Source organism: Sphaeramia orbicularis, chromosome 17, assembly GCF_902148855.1.
Source record: "Sphaeramia orbicularis chromosome 17, fSphaOr1.1, whole genome shotgun sequence".
In the NCBI taxonomy this organism is placed as follows: Eukaryota; Metazoa; Chordata; class Actinopteri; order Kurtiformes; family Apogonidae; genus Sphaeramia; species Sphaeramia orbicularis.
The window spans coordinates 41,850,839-41,867,128 of NC_043973.1; the positions used below are offsets into that span (position 1 = coordinate 41,850,839).

Here is a 16,290-nt window from a genome sequence, read left to right on the forward strand (position 1 = left end):
TTTAAACAAACCTAATATTATCAGCTTTACAGAGTCTTAAAAATACTAAAAGAATATTAAATCATGCCATTGTAGGTTTTTTCATGTTGAGTCATACACCAAATTTGATCCACAAAGAGGCATAAGCTAACCAAAAGATGTTTCTGAATACTACCTGACCTGGGTCTGTTACATATCTAGATGTTCCTTTTGTTCAGTAACAGAGGAAACAAATACACGTGAGAAAATGAAGCAAACAAGACTAACAAACCGAATACGTCTCTGTGTGGAATATAATGTCTTTTGTCGCCCATTGTGTGGTTCAGATACACTACTCTCTCATGTTGTTGTGGTTTACTTTTCACTATATCGTCCTGTCGAGCCAGAAGCACAGTCTCAATGTTTGTGAAGTCAGTAAGAATGAGGTCTTTTATGTGACCTTTGTGAATATTATGATTGTTGTTTGTTCCAAAATTAATATCCGTAACATTATTTTAGTTACTAAAGTTACTAAAACATTAAGTTACTATACATATATATATATATATATATATGAGAAGTCTATAATGTCTGTTTGTCGTAAGCTGTACTTTCAGTATCTCAACATTAAAAACAATTTGGAAAAAACATCTGTGGTCATGGTGTGTTATTCCCTGCACATGTGGTTGCATGCACGCTGGCGGTTGAATGACAAACAGGTGTCATGACAATCATGTGGAAATATCAGCTGCTTCCTGCCAAAACAATCAGAAGTCCTCTCTCTTGTGTGTGTCAAGTCGACCATAGTCCAGCTGTTTATCCACGGACACGGTCAGAAGAGCAGCTGAGATACAGTCAGACTGTGAAGAAGCTGTTGCAAGTCTTAGAAAAAATCGTGTTTTTTCGTGTGAATACATACAAGAATCATCTTTAATCTCCAAGTATGTAAACACAAACAGGTAATTATTTGCCAAGAGATGTTGTCTCTAGTATATTCTACAAGATGTAATAAAAAATTACAGTAAAATAAAATAAAGTAAAATAAACTCTTCATACACAAAGACAAAATATCAGCTTATATTAAAACACTTGTTCCTGATTTGCAACAAACTGTACATACATGCTGTAACAAAGATTTTCCCTGAAAAAATCATGCAAGGGAAAACAAAGCCAATTTGAGTTGAACTAAAGTCATTGAACGTTAGAGGGCGCAATTTTACCTTTTTAACAAAAACATGATGTATATGCAAAGTGGAAGAGAAAAGTACTAATCTGGTATGTTAAAACATACAAAAAAAGTTGCATCTGACTGAAACTTTAGGTCAGCATTACTTCTTTTATTGGTTAAGTCTTCTTGGAGTAATAAACTGACTTGTATATTTGTGGAAGACAGAAAAATCTCAAACTGATGATACTTTTTTTTTTTTTTTTGTCTCATTTTGCATACAAAAAGGATCAAAGCAAACCCATATTTGCGTGTGTTCACTGGTCATAATAGCAGCTTCGTGCCTTCTTAAGTCAATTAATCACGGCCTAAGGGTTAAAGTGAACTGTGCCAAGTCTAGTGCCAAGGTCACCAAGTTGATTCCAGCCCTCCATGTCAAAGGAGGCGGGCTGAATAAGGAGGGGGGACGTTTGCAACCCTCTACTTTCCAGCGAGAAGTCTCCCGGGAGTATCAAACTACCACGTCTGCAGCGGGGAGAGAGGGGAAGAGGAGAAAGAGATCAAAATAAGCCGAAAGGAAGATAGGGAAAAGAGGACAGCGAAGAGTTGAGACTGCTGCATGAAAACAAAGTCGGCTGCAACATCTGGAGCGAAGCGCAAAGTCAATTTGGACAAAAATTACGCACCGCCTGCAGCTCCAGAGCCTCCCGTTCAGACTTCCTGCTCCAGTAAAGTCCGATAATTTGGTCAAAAGTCACTAAAAACCCGGAAAGAATGCACAGACTGGACAAGTATCAGCTGTGGTTACAGTAACAGTAATCAGTTGCAGAGAACGCGTGGAAACTCTTTGTCTTGTGCGCCAAGTTGATCTCCCTTGTGCCCGGAAATTTGTTTATGGGATAAGGTTTTTTTTTCCACAGATAATGTTTTGACAAACACTGTGAAGGCTACGTTAACTTTCACAAGGAGATCTGTCCGATTTTTAAAACTGTTTTGGGGGGAAGTGAAGATATGGCACCAAGGCTGAAATCGGTTGTCCGACTGCTGCTGCTGGCGCTGGTGTGGGAGCTGAGCGCACAGGGTGCAACGGAGCGACAAATAAACCCAGAGGTGAGGAATGAAGCCAAAAACAACCAAAGTGGAGAATAACCCCGATGTAGAGGGATGAACATGGGCAAATCCACAGATTAAGAACAGATCTAGATAATTAAATACAAGAAAGGTGGATAAATACACCCAGAGTGGAAGAGGATAGATTACATCCACAGATAAGAAAATCAAAGTTTAGTGTGAAGTAATATAAATAAAGACTGTAAGCTGTAGAAATCAAGCAGAAGTGGAGAAAAGAAACTGAAAACAGAGAAATGTAAACTTATTTGGTGATGCAAGACACTGGAAAAATCTGACAAAAACTTAAAAATGTAGAAATATGATACTGTGTGGCACTGATAAAGAGTCACTAAGAATCTTTATGGCTTTATCATTTATATATTTAGTTCAATTTCAGATCAATAACTGATTTTGTTTCATGCAAAAACCACCAGCTGCAAACCTTTGATTAAAACTTTGCATCCTGTTGGATAATGATGTCAACAGTGGCCTGTTGTTGCCATAGGGAAATGGGAATGGCGTTGACCCCGCTTGAGAGGAAGCAGCCCATAATGATGATAACGCTCATGAAAACAGTGAGAAATGCTGAGATGGCAAAACAAAGAGGGCAAGAGAAAGCAAATGAGGAGAAATGCATGAGCTTGTATTGTGGTCGGGGCAGAGACAGAGGCAATTTTTGTGGGAATGGCGAAGGGGGGGAGATTTGGGGGGCTGAGAGTTGTGGGTACAGTTATATTCAGAGGGATGGGGAGATGTAATTGTTGACATCTGTCCTGAGTTATGGCCAACGGACTGGAGGAGGTGGGTTTTACAGTCTCAGAGGTTCTGCAGCATCTTAGCCATGGTCAGCTGTGGAAAATGCTCTCATAGTTTGCGAAGTTACCACTGTTTAGGATCAGGAATGATAGAGCTGAGATTTCTTTGTGTACTCTGAGTCTGACCTGATCTTTCCAGTGCTTTCTCCTGCTTTTACTATATTTCTGTGTCCTGTTTTGTCCACTATCAGCAGTCACACAAACCCCACAGGAAGTGACTTTGCATTGATATGCTTACACACCTGCTTCCTTCATGTAAACACCTAAATCTACCCGATGGGTGCGCACATTCGCATATGCATAAGAGAATATGGCCCTGAATGATGTTGGCGGGTCAGACATTGGTGCCAAACATCTCTCAAATAACTATATCCGGCCTCTGCACTCTGAAGGATATTTCCATCTGTGCCAGTGGAAAAAAGATGGAGTTAACTCTACTGACCTACATTAAACACTGACATTTTACTGGAAGGTTAACCCTCTTGAGATGAGCTGTCTCCCTTTCAAGTGGCTCCCAAAGACAAATATACAGACGACAGACCAAGATAAATACAGACAAAGAAGCTCTCCAGAACCTAACCATCTACAATTAATTGGGTTTTTCTAAGTTGAGGTTTTCTGATGATGATTCCGTGATAAATTCCCACAATTTATGGCCATAAGTGCTAGTTTCTGTGACAAGAGGATATCTAAAAATCTAAATCTAAAAAGATAGATCTAAAAAGATATTAATGACCAAGCGATGCTAGTGATTCCTTTGTTCTCTTTTTTATCTTCTATCTTTTTATAATCCTAATGTTTTTACCACTTCTTCCTCTGTCTCAGATTAAAAGACAGGATGTGTTTGGTGCTCACTTCCACCTCCAAGTGGGATGTTTACCTTTGAATCAATGACAAATTTAATGCAATGAATGGGAGTATGCTGAACAGTGGGGGACATAAACAGGTGGGGGTTGTAAGGATGCAGAAGTCATTTCCTTTGGCCTGTGGTCGAGACAGTAGTGGGCAGTGTTTTTTTTTTTTTTTGTTTTGCTGCTGAAACACCTCAGTGTGTCATCGCCCACCTGATTTTCACACACATTTTCTCAAGCTTGCAAAGATATTTCCTTACAAATCCAGACACACACAAGCACAAAGAAATGGTTTCAGGCTGACGTGGTGTACTACAAAAGAAAGATAGATGGGCATGAAATGAGGAGAAGAAAGCGAGGACAGTGAGGAGGCTGTTGGAGACTAGAATGGGAGGCATTGTGGCAGCCAGAGTGATGCAATGTGGGAAAAAAGACAGTTGGAAATTGAAGCAATTACAGAAATGAAAGCACAGGATGTAAATAATAGTGTCATGCGCAGACTGTATGCAAGTCTGTGTCTGTTGTCTGATGAGTACAGGCTTTGAGGACGTCTTGGTGGTCTATCAGAAGAAAGAACAAAAGAAGGTAGGGAGGAAGGGTGACAAAGCCTCTTCCTGGTAGGTGATCACCAGTGGGTGGTCTATGGGCAGTCTTCCTGAGGAAAGATAGAAGGTGTTACAGGAAATAAGGTAATATGCAAAGTCATTACCTCATTTCCTGTTCAGAAAGGAAACGAGCAATGAGCTAAATTTCAGGGGAATGCCAGTTTTCTTTTTTTTTTCCAGGAACCAAATCATGCCATGGAGATCTGCTCAGCATTGCCTTATTACTTAAATGACACTGGCAGCAAAGAGTGTTTTTCCAATCTTATTGTGTCACTGGGTCTTGTTGTTGTTGGCCAGAGAGAGGTTGTTTTAATAGGCAGCAGCTGGGGGATTACATGCTCACATACACTCATGCATGTCTCTTTCTTTGTTCAGACATCCCATTGGTAGAATGCATCCCAGAGCCCCAAACTCTTAAGTGTAAAACCACCAATTAATCCTAAAAAGATTGTGTACAGTGTCAGCTACAGTGCACATCAATACAAACTCTATATAAATGAATACAGAAAAAAAGCCTTTGTGTGTGTTGAGCAGATCTGAGCCGATGCAGATGGAGAGATTGACACTAAGTCGTTTTGGAGGACAGTGTAGGCTGTAGGTGAACATTCAAAAAGAAGGGTAAAAAATGTACATGCTCAGTCTAGAAAATACACAAATTGTTTCTTTTTACACACACACTCACAGTCACATGTTAATGGCCAATAATGAGTCATCACAAGCAAAGTGGGAGCAATAATTTCATAAATTTATGGCATTTGCTGTTTACGACGTAATGCAGCTCTGGGTAGATTGAGAAGATGTGTAATGAGGAGCAGCCTATGTGTGCGCTGTATACCCAGCATGCCTCAGTTGGACTCCCATCGCTGTTGACCAGAGTTTTTTTCCATTGGCCCTCACCAAACGGAACAACTGACTCTCTTTCTTCTCTGAAATGCAATCCCTCCTTCTTTCTTTTTCATCCTATACGCAGCTCTGCCTCCCGTCATCCATAGCAACCGTTGCTTTATTGTTGTAGATCTTCCATTAAACAATAAATTCACATCACTGCGCATGGGCGAGCTACAGCCTCTACCTCAAAATGCTGCGCCTGGTTTGCAAACCGTACCTTCTGCTCTGTCGTTAGCAATCGCGGCATCAACTGAAGTGACCTGAAGTTTTCCACGTAGGAGTTTTAGGTTTTCTACTTCAAAGTCTTGTATTAGCATGGACTGTCATCTCCTATGCCACTGTAAATAGGGACCATTTCCTCTTCCTGCTACAGGGTTGGTTACTCAGCTCATTACTGTGGTCAAAAATAGGCGAGTGTAATGTTGAATAAGACTTTGTCAAGTCACCTGAGGGACCATCTAAGAGGCGTGGGAGCCTTAAAGTTGAAACAAGTGTTCAGTGTCACTCAACAGCAGTCTTTTGACGGAGCTAAGTTTAGATTTTGTGAGAAAAAAGAAAAGAATATGTTCTGCACAACAGACCCTTATTTTTACAGTGAAATACATCCCAGTTTGGGCTGCAGAGGTACCTTACAGCTTCATTTTCTGCAGGAGAGGCATACCTTACACTAACAAATATTAGAGGGATCTCATTATGAGTCTTAATTACAACGTCTACTTCCAACCAGCCTCCGTCTTTCCTCCTTGTGCTCCTCTCTTTCCCGCCTGTGTGGATGAACTGTAACAGTGGCAAACAGTGAGTCTTTATGTGTCCACTGGAGCTCCATGGGTGAGTCAGAACCAGAAAGGGCTCATTCAGGGGTGAAGTCTAAACACTGAGACCTCCATGTCTCCCTCAGACAGACAGAGAGGGAGAGATTAGACCTTCAGGGGCCTCCTGAACTGTCATTCACTCCAGCCCAAGCTCTCCCAGGCTGGATGAGCATCAGGGCTTTCCATACAGGTATAGTCATGCGTATACATAAACATACAGACCTGTGCACATTTACAGATCTTCGTGCATTCAGCTTGTACTGTACAAAATGTGAAAACCAGACGTTCAAATGTAAATCCCCTTTTTGTCCTTGATAACTATTAACTCCAGATAGGATATAGAGGAATAATCGGCCCTGGGTGTGGTTGTTCATAAGTATTTACCCTCAAGTCTGAGTTTTCCATAAGAGAGGGATGAGGGAGTTGCAAAGGGGTGGAGTGACAAGGCGAAGACAGAGACATGAACGTGGGGGGAAGAGTTTGACTTTGAGGTTTGGATGCGATGAGGAAGAAATTCCCAGTTAAATTACTGACTGACGCTGAAGCTCAACTGGAGACATTGAGGTTGCCCGAGGCCTGAGTCTCACCCTGGGACACTCCCTATCTTTTCTCTCTTCTGTCCGTCAGTTCACTTCTTCTCAAATGCAACCACTGGGACTTGCAAACCAAACAAGTAGTAATAGATCACAGAAGGTGGGATGAAATGAAGCTCAAATTAAAAATTAAAATGTCAATCCAGTTTATGTCCAAACCACAAAACACAACCTAAAAGTGCATTGCAAGCTCAGAAAGTGACTGTGCACAGCAGAATATCAAAGACATCTTAGTTATCACTGTGCTTACAATAGCCCTAGTGTTATTTTTCAGCTTTAGTGTTAAGAGGGAAAGAGTTTAGGAGAAGCTGTGTGGGAGAACCGCTGGCATCACTCCAGATGTCAAACCAGCACCGACGTGAAACAGGTTTCCAGGGGAAAGTAAGGTCAAGCTTCACTAACACTGAGGGACCTAGAAGACCGAAGAACTCAGTGACCAGCGCAATATGTGATTCAGATATTTTCATCATGTACAAAACAAAGTATGTGTGTTAATCTTTAACTCTGAAGGGAATTTCCTTGTTCGGTTTCGGTCTCAGAGAGTTTTTGTTGATCTTTGTTGAAAACTTTCAGGGCTTTAGCTTGGGACTGTTCTTTCATGTTGACCTTAGCTTCAATTAACTGTAGTCGTTCTGGCCAGTGCTGAATGTTGATGGTTGAATAGCTTTTGTATTCAGTCAGTTTGTGGAGAAATGCCAGGTGCACGAAATGCTCCCACTGAATAGAATACCAAAACACAGAAAGACATTATTTAAGAGCTTATTTTTGCTGTCAGTGCGGAATGTGTTTTCACTGCAGTCACAAAAAAAACATCCTAATATCATGCTCTTCCCATTTCTGTAGAGCATAATTAAAACCTTACGAAAGAGAAATTTTTACTTGATCAATCAAACAACAAAGATCTAGTGTTATTTAAAGAGTTTCTGCTTCTAATTAAAATCATCCTACTTCTCTGCAATGACACAGGAGTTTCATTTTGCAACATATCTCATGAGTCATTTGTTGATATGTTTTTTCTAGTCATGGCTGCAGCAGTATGGTTACCTGCCCCCCGGGGACATGAGGACCCACTCCCTCCGTTCCCCTCACTCCATTTCTTCAGCCATCGCCGCCATGCAGAGGTTTTATGGCCTCACCGTCACTGGCTCCTTTGACCCCACTACCATTGAGTGAGAAGCTTTGGACTGCTTTTTTCTTATACACAGTAAAAGTAAATGCTCTTAACAGGGTGGTGTTTTATCTTGTTGTAAGTGGAGTTTGTTTTTTTGTACGGCAGGGCCATGAAGCGACCCCGCTGCGGCGTTCCTGATAAGTTTGGTGCTGAGCTGAAGAGCAACCTGAGGAGAAAGCGATATGCCATTCAGGGCCTGAAGTGGAACAAGAACGAAATCACATTCTCGTAAGTCAGAAATAATCCAAGTGAATGTGCTGGATCTGCAAGGGCATGAAGGAGTAGTGCCTGGACGAGTTTATTTAGTGAACTTCATACACAAAAGCGATGCACTGTGCTTTAGAAAGTCAAAAGGAACAATTACAGTGCAGTAATAATAAGGTGCAAGTTACAGCACTCAGAGAAATGTTTATAAATCCTACTTTCAGGCAAGATTCAACCAATACCAGAGAACCAAGGAATATCTACAGTGATTTTCCTCTAAATAAAATCAAAATAGTAATATATTACTTTCCTGTATGCTCCTTAGAATACAGAACTACACTCCTAAAGTGGGTGAGTATGAGACCCAAGAGGCCATCAGGAGAGCCTTCAAGGTCTGGGAGAGTGTCACCCCACTCCGGTTCCGGGAAATCCCCTACAATTACATCCGGGACAAAGTGGAGGAGTTCGCTGACATCATGATCTTCTTCGCTGAGGGTTTCCACGGTGATAGCAGCCCATTCGATGGCGAGGGGGGTTTCTTGGCCCATGCCTATTTCCCTGGAAACGGCATCGGTGGAGATACTCACTTCGACGCAGCAGAGCCGTGGACTATTGGAAACCGCGACTTGCTAGGTGAGGTTCTGTTGAAATTTGTTGTCATTTTGAGAAATGAGGGATTTATTTCTTGCTGTAGTAGTTTTCTCAAAACTGATGATGCATCAAGAGCTTCAGTGCTGGGACTTTATTTGCATTGTGGGAGTCAGGATTCTTTATTTTGCTTTTGTGAGCAAAACATGGGCAGTAGCAGGTTTGGACTTGTGTGTTGTGTTTTGGGTGTCTGATGCAGTGAATACCCTCGGGTATGTTAACTCCACAGAACTGGAGAAGTTTAAGGTTGCAACATCAGCTCTTTGAGTCAAACACATCTTCACATGACCGTCATTGGGTTATTTTTGATTTATGAACAACACAAGTACATGTGGTTTTGAGCTGTTTTAAAGACATGGAAACTGTTATGTCCCCTTTAAGTTCCTCAAAAGTGTTGAAATGTGAAGTGAACTTTTTGCCTTTACCAAAAAACAGCTTTAACACCACAATGATTTTCTTGTCATTATTACCAGGAAATGATATATTCCTGGTTGCGGTGCATGAACTGGGCCATGCTCTGGGTCTGGAGCACTCCAATGACCCGTCTGCCATCATGGCCCCCTTCTATCAGTGGATGGACACAGAGAACTTCCAACTTCCTGATGACGACCGCAGAGGCATCCAGCAACTTTACGGTGTGTTTCTGAAGACATCATCTGAATCACTGTCCATAATGATATATAATTTACCAAGTACTAGTGGCATTATGTCACTTGGAATTCCCTTCCACTTAAAACAAGTTTTACTTTCTGTACTTTCCCCAGATTTTTTTTTTTTGAGAGCGATGCCAATTTTGACACTTTCAAGATGTATTCACTGTCATCTGTTTTTCTGTCATCGTCGAAAATCTGAAAATGGGCAGATCAGAAACCATCGTTATTCAATTACAGAGAAAGCCGGAAACATCTGGTGTCCAAACGTTACATTGTGGAAATGATGGATATCCGCATATTTAAAGATTTCTCAGTTTATTTTAACATTATGCCAGTTGTTTTTTTTTTATTAAATGGAAGATGTACTGTAAAACTAAAGATGTTTTAATTTATCTTTGTTCATATAGGTTCTGGATCTGGCCCTCAGCCCCCTCCCGTAACACCCCATACCCCGTACCACACCCCCCAACCCCCCTACTCACCAGACAAGCCTCGCTTTGGCCCCAACATTTGCGAGGGCCACTTTGACACAATCGCTATCCTGAGAGGAGAAATGTTTATATTCAAGGTAAACGCCCTCTGACAAAATGGAGTTATTATGACAGATTGTCCATCTGCACATTTATGAATCTAATTTTTTGTTTTGCTTCTGTAGGATAAATGGTTCTGGAGAGTGCGTAACAATCATGTGTTGGACGGATACCCAATGCCGATCGGTCACTTCTGGAGGGGTTTGCCCACGCACATCAACGCTGCTTTTGAGAGGGAGGATGGGAAATTTGCCTTCTTTAAAGGTGAGCCTGCCTCCAGATTAACACATTTACATTCATTCTCTAATCATACTGGTGAATTCTTACAGGTTTTAACTTTGCCTCATCCTGCTTCTCACCGTATCTTCACAGGGGACAGATACTGGGTGTTTAGTGAATCCATCTTGGACTCTGGTTACCCTCGAAGTCTGAAGGAAATGGGCACCGGGCTTCCCAAAGACCGAATAGATGCTGCTCTCTACTACACTCCAACAGGACAGACATTCTACTTCAGAGCAAACAAGTTAGTCAGCTTTATTTTCTGAGTTTGTAACATATTCCAGGAAGAGAGCAAAGTTTATAAAGTGGCCACATCAAGGAAAATCCAGTTGCATCATCCTAACCAAAGATATGTTTGAATCATCACCTTATAAGGTTCAAACGCCGGAGCTCCATCATTTATTTGGAGCTGTACAGTTATAGTCACAGACGTAAATAAATTGTGTCAGTACAGGAAATGAATGCTCATGTTAAAAGCTTGTATTTATAGAAGGACTGTGGTCTTTTACAACCAAATCAGGCTGTTGAGAGAGACCTGAAGAAACAACACAGATAAAAAGAGTTGAAATACAAGTCACATCTGAAGCTGAAAAGTCAAAGTTTGGCCAAAGGCCAAACTTTTGTGAAGTCAAAAACTTATGCTCAAGTGCCAAGACAAGTATTTGGTGTTTTAGGCAAAAAAAAGTCAGATCTTTCAGGACAGATCCAAATCAGATCACAAACCAAGCTTTATGTTTGTCAGAAAAAGTACCATGACTCAGGTCCTTAAGAGAAAGCCCATGTGATGTCTTTAGAAAAAATGTTTTATCAAGTTCTGTAACAAGTTCAAGGGCCTTTACATCATGTTTAAGTGAAGCCTGGAGTAATTCAAGACAAGTTCAGATTTTGAACCAGAGCCAAGTCTCAGGATGTCTAGGACTGATACAAGTTGAGCTTAAGACCTTAGACCAAGTTCGATACAGTTTTTGCATCTGTCTCAGGTCTTGATTCACACCTTTTATGGCAAATGAAGTTTTAGCAACAGTTCAGTCAAGTCCATCAGACTCTCACAACTGTTGGATGTAACAAAACAAAAACCAGACCAGTAGAACTTCAAAAACAACTAAGGATGAATAAGTATCTGGACAAAAGAGAACTTACACAGACAGTTCAGTCAAAGTCAGGATTAAAGTCTCATCAATGACAGACTTAAACATTTTCTTTTTTGAACTTGTCTTTGCTCAGGCTGAACTCACCATAACTTATTTCCTCTTCACTTTTCGCCCTCACTGTCACTCTCACTTTAGGTATTATCGATTTAATGAAGAGTCACGAACGGTTGACGATGGCTATCCGAAGTCTGTTAGTGTGTGGCAGGGAGTGCCCGACAACATTAAGGCAGCCTTCATGAGCAAAGATCAAGGTAAGGCTGGTTGTTATCTAATATCCCTTCCAGTAACTCTCTTTTTTTCTTTGGCTGATGCTCATTTCTTACACTTTTTCATCCACTCTTCAGCGTACACCTACTTCTACAAAGCCAACAAGTACTGGAAGTTCAACAACCAGGTGATGCGCGTGGAGCCAGGATACCCCAAGTCGGCCCTCCGTGACTGGATGGGCTGTCCCAACGAAGACCCCAAGACGGACGGAGGACGAGGTGGAGGCGGACACGACAAGGACAAGGAGAAGGAGAAGGACAAGGAGCGAGAGGATAAGGACAGAACCAGGGACAGGGAAAGGGAAAGGGAGAGGGAGAGGGAGAGAGAAAGGGAGCGGGAGAGGGAGAAGGAGACTGGGAAGGAGGAGGACACGGAGGTGATCATCATTGAGGTGGATGAGGAGGGAGGGTCAAGTGGAGGTGGAGCGGCGGCTGTGGTCGTACCGCTTTTCCTGTTAGTTTGCGTGATTGCGACGCTGGCTGCCTTGGTGTTTTTCCGTCGGTATGGTACCCCACGCCGACTCCTTTACTGCCAACGATCTTTACTGGACAAAGTGTAGACGGAAGAGAATAGGAGGGACGAGGAGAGAAGAAGAAGAAAGATGGAGGGAAAGCAAAAAAATTAGAAGAGTATCAAAAGGGATAAAACAAGAGAAAGAGCAGCGAGAGGAGAGTGCTAGACTTGCATTTTAAAATATTTTTTACCACTGCCAGATTCCTTCTGCTCTATCGCTTGTTTTTTTTCCCTCTCCCTTCTCTCTGCTTCTTTCCTTGTGGTTACTGACGCCAGCTCATTGCTGTTTGTTTTAGCCTTTTTCAATGTCTTATTTTTAGTTTTTGTCAGTGGTCAGTGTTTGTGTCCTTGTGAATTTCCGCTTGAAACCTGCATCTTCACGACGCCCATTCTAGCATGTTCCTTCGTGTAAGCACACAGCGTGTTCGATCGCTCCTCTTTTCCCCAGTCGTCAGCTTATCGCGTAAAGTCACACAAACCACAGTGATGTTTTCACCGTGTTTCTTAATTTTCCAGCAAAGCGACATATCAGAGCCAGTAAGAACAATGAAAGGGAAACCAAAAACTTATCCCACGTCTTAATGAAGCATGAGATACATTAGCAATAAATACAGCTGTGTCTTTTTCCTTTTTTATATCCCTGTCTTTAGTGGTGATTATTATTATAAATGATGTTGTCATTATTATTATGACTATTACTATTATTATTGTTGTCCTCCGTGTAAAGAATGTGTTTTTGTACATTGTCATTAAAACGTCCTGCTGGACAGTGACATACAGTTTTGAAAGTGGCCTTAATTTTATATGTGGGGACAGTGAATGGGAAGGGGGTTATGTATTCTTGAAACTTGATTGTTTTTTTAAATCTTGAATCCATCTCAAATGAAAATAAATCTAAAGATCTGAAAATGACTCCTTTTTGTCATTGTACTTGTTTACAGTTTTCCAATCATGGTGCTCCAGTACTAGTTAGTGGTTCTAAGCAGGTCAACAACAATGGTAATGATACTAGTAATGATGATAATAATGATAATGATCTAGTTTTCTCAATGAGATTGTGTCTGTGGTCTTATTCACTTATTTTTAAGCTTTTCATACAAAATAAAGTAATTGCAAAAGTCTTCCTGTGCTTTCATTTTCACTTAGTAAACTATTCACATCATCTTTCTTCTTTTTAACCTTTAACCTATAAAGACTCAGTGCTACTTTTGTGGCAGATCCAACATATTTTTTTCTGTATATTTAACTGGTTTTAAGTGATTTGTCACATTTATTATGACATTATCCTCTGTAATATGTGTTTTTTTCAGTGAACATCAGGTATTTTCCTGTAATTTACTGATCATGTAAATGTTCATAAAAACTCAGAGGAAAGTTCAGGGTTAATATATCAGAAAAAGAGAAAACTGAAAAAAAGTAACTTTTCCTGCAAATATATCAACTAAACTTAAACCAAGTGCGTCCATCCACTGTCACTGATCCAACTCCATGGGTTTTATTGGTGAATCAATGTTGTAGAAGATGATGGTGTTTCTAAGTTCACTACTGAGCCTCTGAACGTCCAAATGGGTCATATTTGATGACCATGAAAAGATGATAAACTGCATTTTACACCAATTATTTACATGGATTGATAGGATTAGTGGATCAACAGGTATTTAACACTTTACATCAGTAGATGGCTTAGGCTGTCAGTGACTGTTTGGGTCTTTATGGGTTAAAAACATAGAAATATATTTTTTGGTGACTTACAAATAAAGTTTTTGCTACATTTGATCTTCCCTAAGTCATTTATCACTGTTAAAATATTATCCTCTGCATTTTGCATTTTTCAGAGACAATCATGTATTTTCCTGTATTTAATTTACTGATTGAATGCAGACATTCATAAATCAGAGTAAATTCAAAGGTTCGTATATCAAAAGAGACAAAACTGAAGTAAAAATGACTTTTTCCGCAAAATATATCATTAACTGAACATAAAAACAAGTGTCTACAACCACTATCATTTGTCAAACTACATGCGTTTTACTTGTGAATCGATGTTAGAGAAGATGACAGCGTTTTCATGTTCACTATGGAGCCTCTGAACGTCCAAATGGGTCATACCTGATGACCATGAAAAGATGACAAACTGCATTTTACACCAATTATTTACATGGATTGATAGGATTAGTGGATCAGAGGTTATTAAACACTTTACATCAGTAGATGGCTTAGGTTATCAGTTGGTGTTAGGGTCTTTATGGCTTAAAGACGTAGAAATATATTTGTGGTGACTTACAAATAATGTTTTTGCTACATTTGATCGTCCCTAAGTCATTTATCACTGTTAGTTAAAATATTATCCTCTGCGTTTTGCATTTTTCAGAGACAATCATGTATTTTCCTGTATTTAATTTACTGATTGAATGCAGACATCCATAAATCTGAGTAAATTCAAAGGTTCGTATATCAAAAGAGACAAAACTGAAGTAAAAATGACTTTTTCCGCAAAATATATCATTAACTGAACATAAAAACAACTGTCTACAACCACTGTCATTTGTCAAACTACATGGGTTTTACTTGTGAATCAATGTTAGAGAGGATGACAGTGTTTCCATGTTCACTATGGAGCCTCTGAACGTCCAAATGGCGCATATCTGATGACCATGAAACGATGACAAACTGCATTGTACCTGAATTATTTCCATTTACTGACAAGATTAGTGGTTCAAAAATTTTTGTGAATGCTTTTGGTTGCTACCAGCTATTTCGATCTTTGAAGGTTAAACTGAATTACTTTATTGCGGAAGTGTTTAGAAACATATCTGCCTTTATATAACCAAGTACTTACCTGGATGTTTCACTTTTACCTCTCATACTGATTGTGTCTATCCTCCATCTGGTCTTCCCTAGTCTTCCTGGACCTCCAGGTTTCTTGCTCCCCGACCGCACCACTCTGCGTTACTGGGGCTCGGAAACTGGCAGGCCAGAAACTGGGTCGGAAAACACGGACTGGATCCAAAGCTTAAGTAGAAACAGGGATGAAGATGATTGTGTAAAACCGTTGCAGCACAGCAGGAAAACATATCTTAGCTATACAAGAGGAAGGGAATGTGTGTTTTTTTTTACTTCCATACTGATAAAGACCTGATATGAGGGTTGCGTGATGACACACCTCATCCAAAGAGGCAGTATTCTTTTTATTAAGATCTAAAATATGGGTTCAGTGTGTTCAACGCATGTCCTCACAGATGTAGGAATATGCAACTACAATGTCTCTGCATGGTCACATGATCTGAAGCATGTTTCGCTCGATTACAGATGACTTTATTTGTGCATTACTCAGGGAATGTGTGCACTCCCTTCGACTATAAGCCAATAAAAGCCCAAACAGTGGGCTTAGGCGTCTCCCTGCACCCTCTTAATGATTGCACTAATGAACAACAACTGACATACAAGCCTAAAACTGCCTGTAAAGATGATTGACTGAAAGGGAAGGAGTGTGGGTGGGGGTCAGCGACTCTATGATATGTTATGATTACAGCAACAGAGCTTTATGTAATTAAAATGATGAGGTATTTTCCTATTGTGCTGAAAAGATTTAGGGCGCCCATTTGTCTCCACTTAGCTGCAGTGTTTTGAAGAGCTGGGGAGAGAAGAAGTCACGAGGCTTCTTTTTTTTTTTTTTTTCTGAGGGGGGTTTGCAGGCAGAAGGAGGAGTAAGGAGGAGAGTTAAGTCACATTTGGAGGCCAGAGATGGAGCAGAATTCCATGAGCAACATCTGGAATTCCAACTGCATCTTAAAGACCAGACACACAGCGGGACACAGCGGTGAAGGGGGATGGGGGATGGGTTTGGATCTGTTTGATTAGAGTTTCTAAGACCACAACAAAATACTGTACATTTCTGTGTCGGTTTTCATGCACTGAGATCACAGTTTATATACAGGACTAGACACAGGACATATAAAGACATATAAAGGCTTTTCGGTTTAACCCATAAAGACCCAGTTCTACTTTTGTGTCAGTTCCCAAATGAATTTTTCCTCTTTATTTAACCTTTCTTAAGCGATTTATTATAATATTAGC

General features: G+C 40.5%; 1 protein-coding gene across 1 annotated transcript; it reads left to right on the top strand.

Moving 5' to 3' along the window:
- The first annotated feature begins 1,600 nt into the window (after positions 1 to 1,600).
- Positions 1,601 to 13,125, top strand: mmp14b (matrix metallopeptidase 14b (membrane-inserted)). Its single transcript, XM_030161298.1, has 10 exons — positions 1,601 to 2,233; positions 7,818 to 7,966; positions 8,074 to 8,196; positions 8,498 to 8,805; positions 9,294 to 9,455; positions 9,881 to 10,041; positions 10,129 to 10,267; positions 10,376 to 10,526; positions 11,569 to 11,684; positions 11,778 to 13,125. Exons 1-10 carry the CDS (start codon positions 2,135 to 2,137, stop codon positions 12,257 to 12,259), a joined length of 1,890 nt encoding a protein of 629 aa, XP_030017158.1. The 5' UTR covers positions 1,601 to 2,134; the 3' UTR covers positions 12,260 to 13,125.
- The last annotated feature ends 3,165 nt before the right edge of the window (positions 13,126 to 16,290 follow it).

Excerpts from the sequence above, each read along its gene's own strand:
- mmp14b (XM_030161298.1), top strand. The coding sequence starts at position 2,135 with ATGGCACCAAGGCTGAAATCGGTTGTCCGACTGCTGCTGCTGGCGCTG. Across the intron at positions 8,806-9,293 it reads TGGAAACCGCGACTTGCTAG|GAAATGATATATTCCTGGTT; the intron begins GTGAGGTTCTGT and ends CATTATTACCAG. Across the intron at positions 9,456-9,880 it reads AGGCATCCAGCAACTTTACG|GTTCTGGATCTGGCCCTCAG; the intron begins GTGTGTTTCTGA and ends TTGTTCATATAG.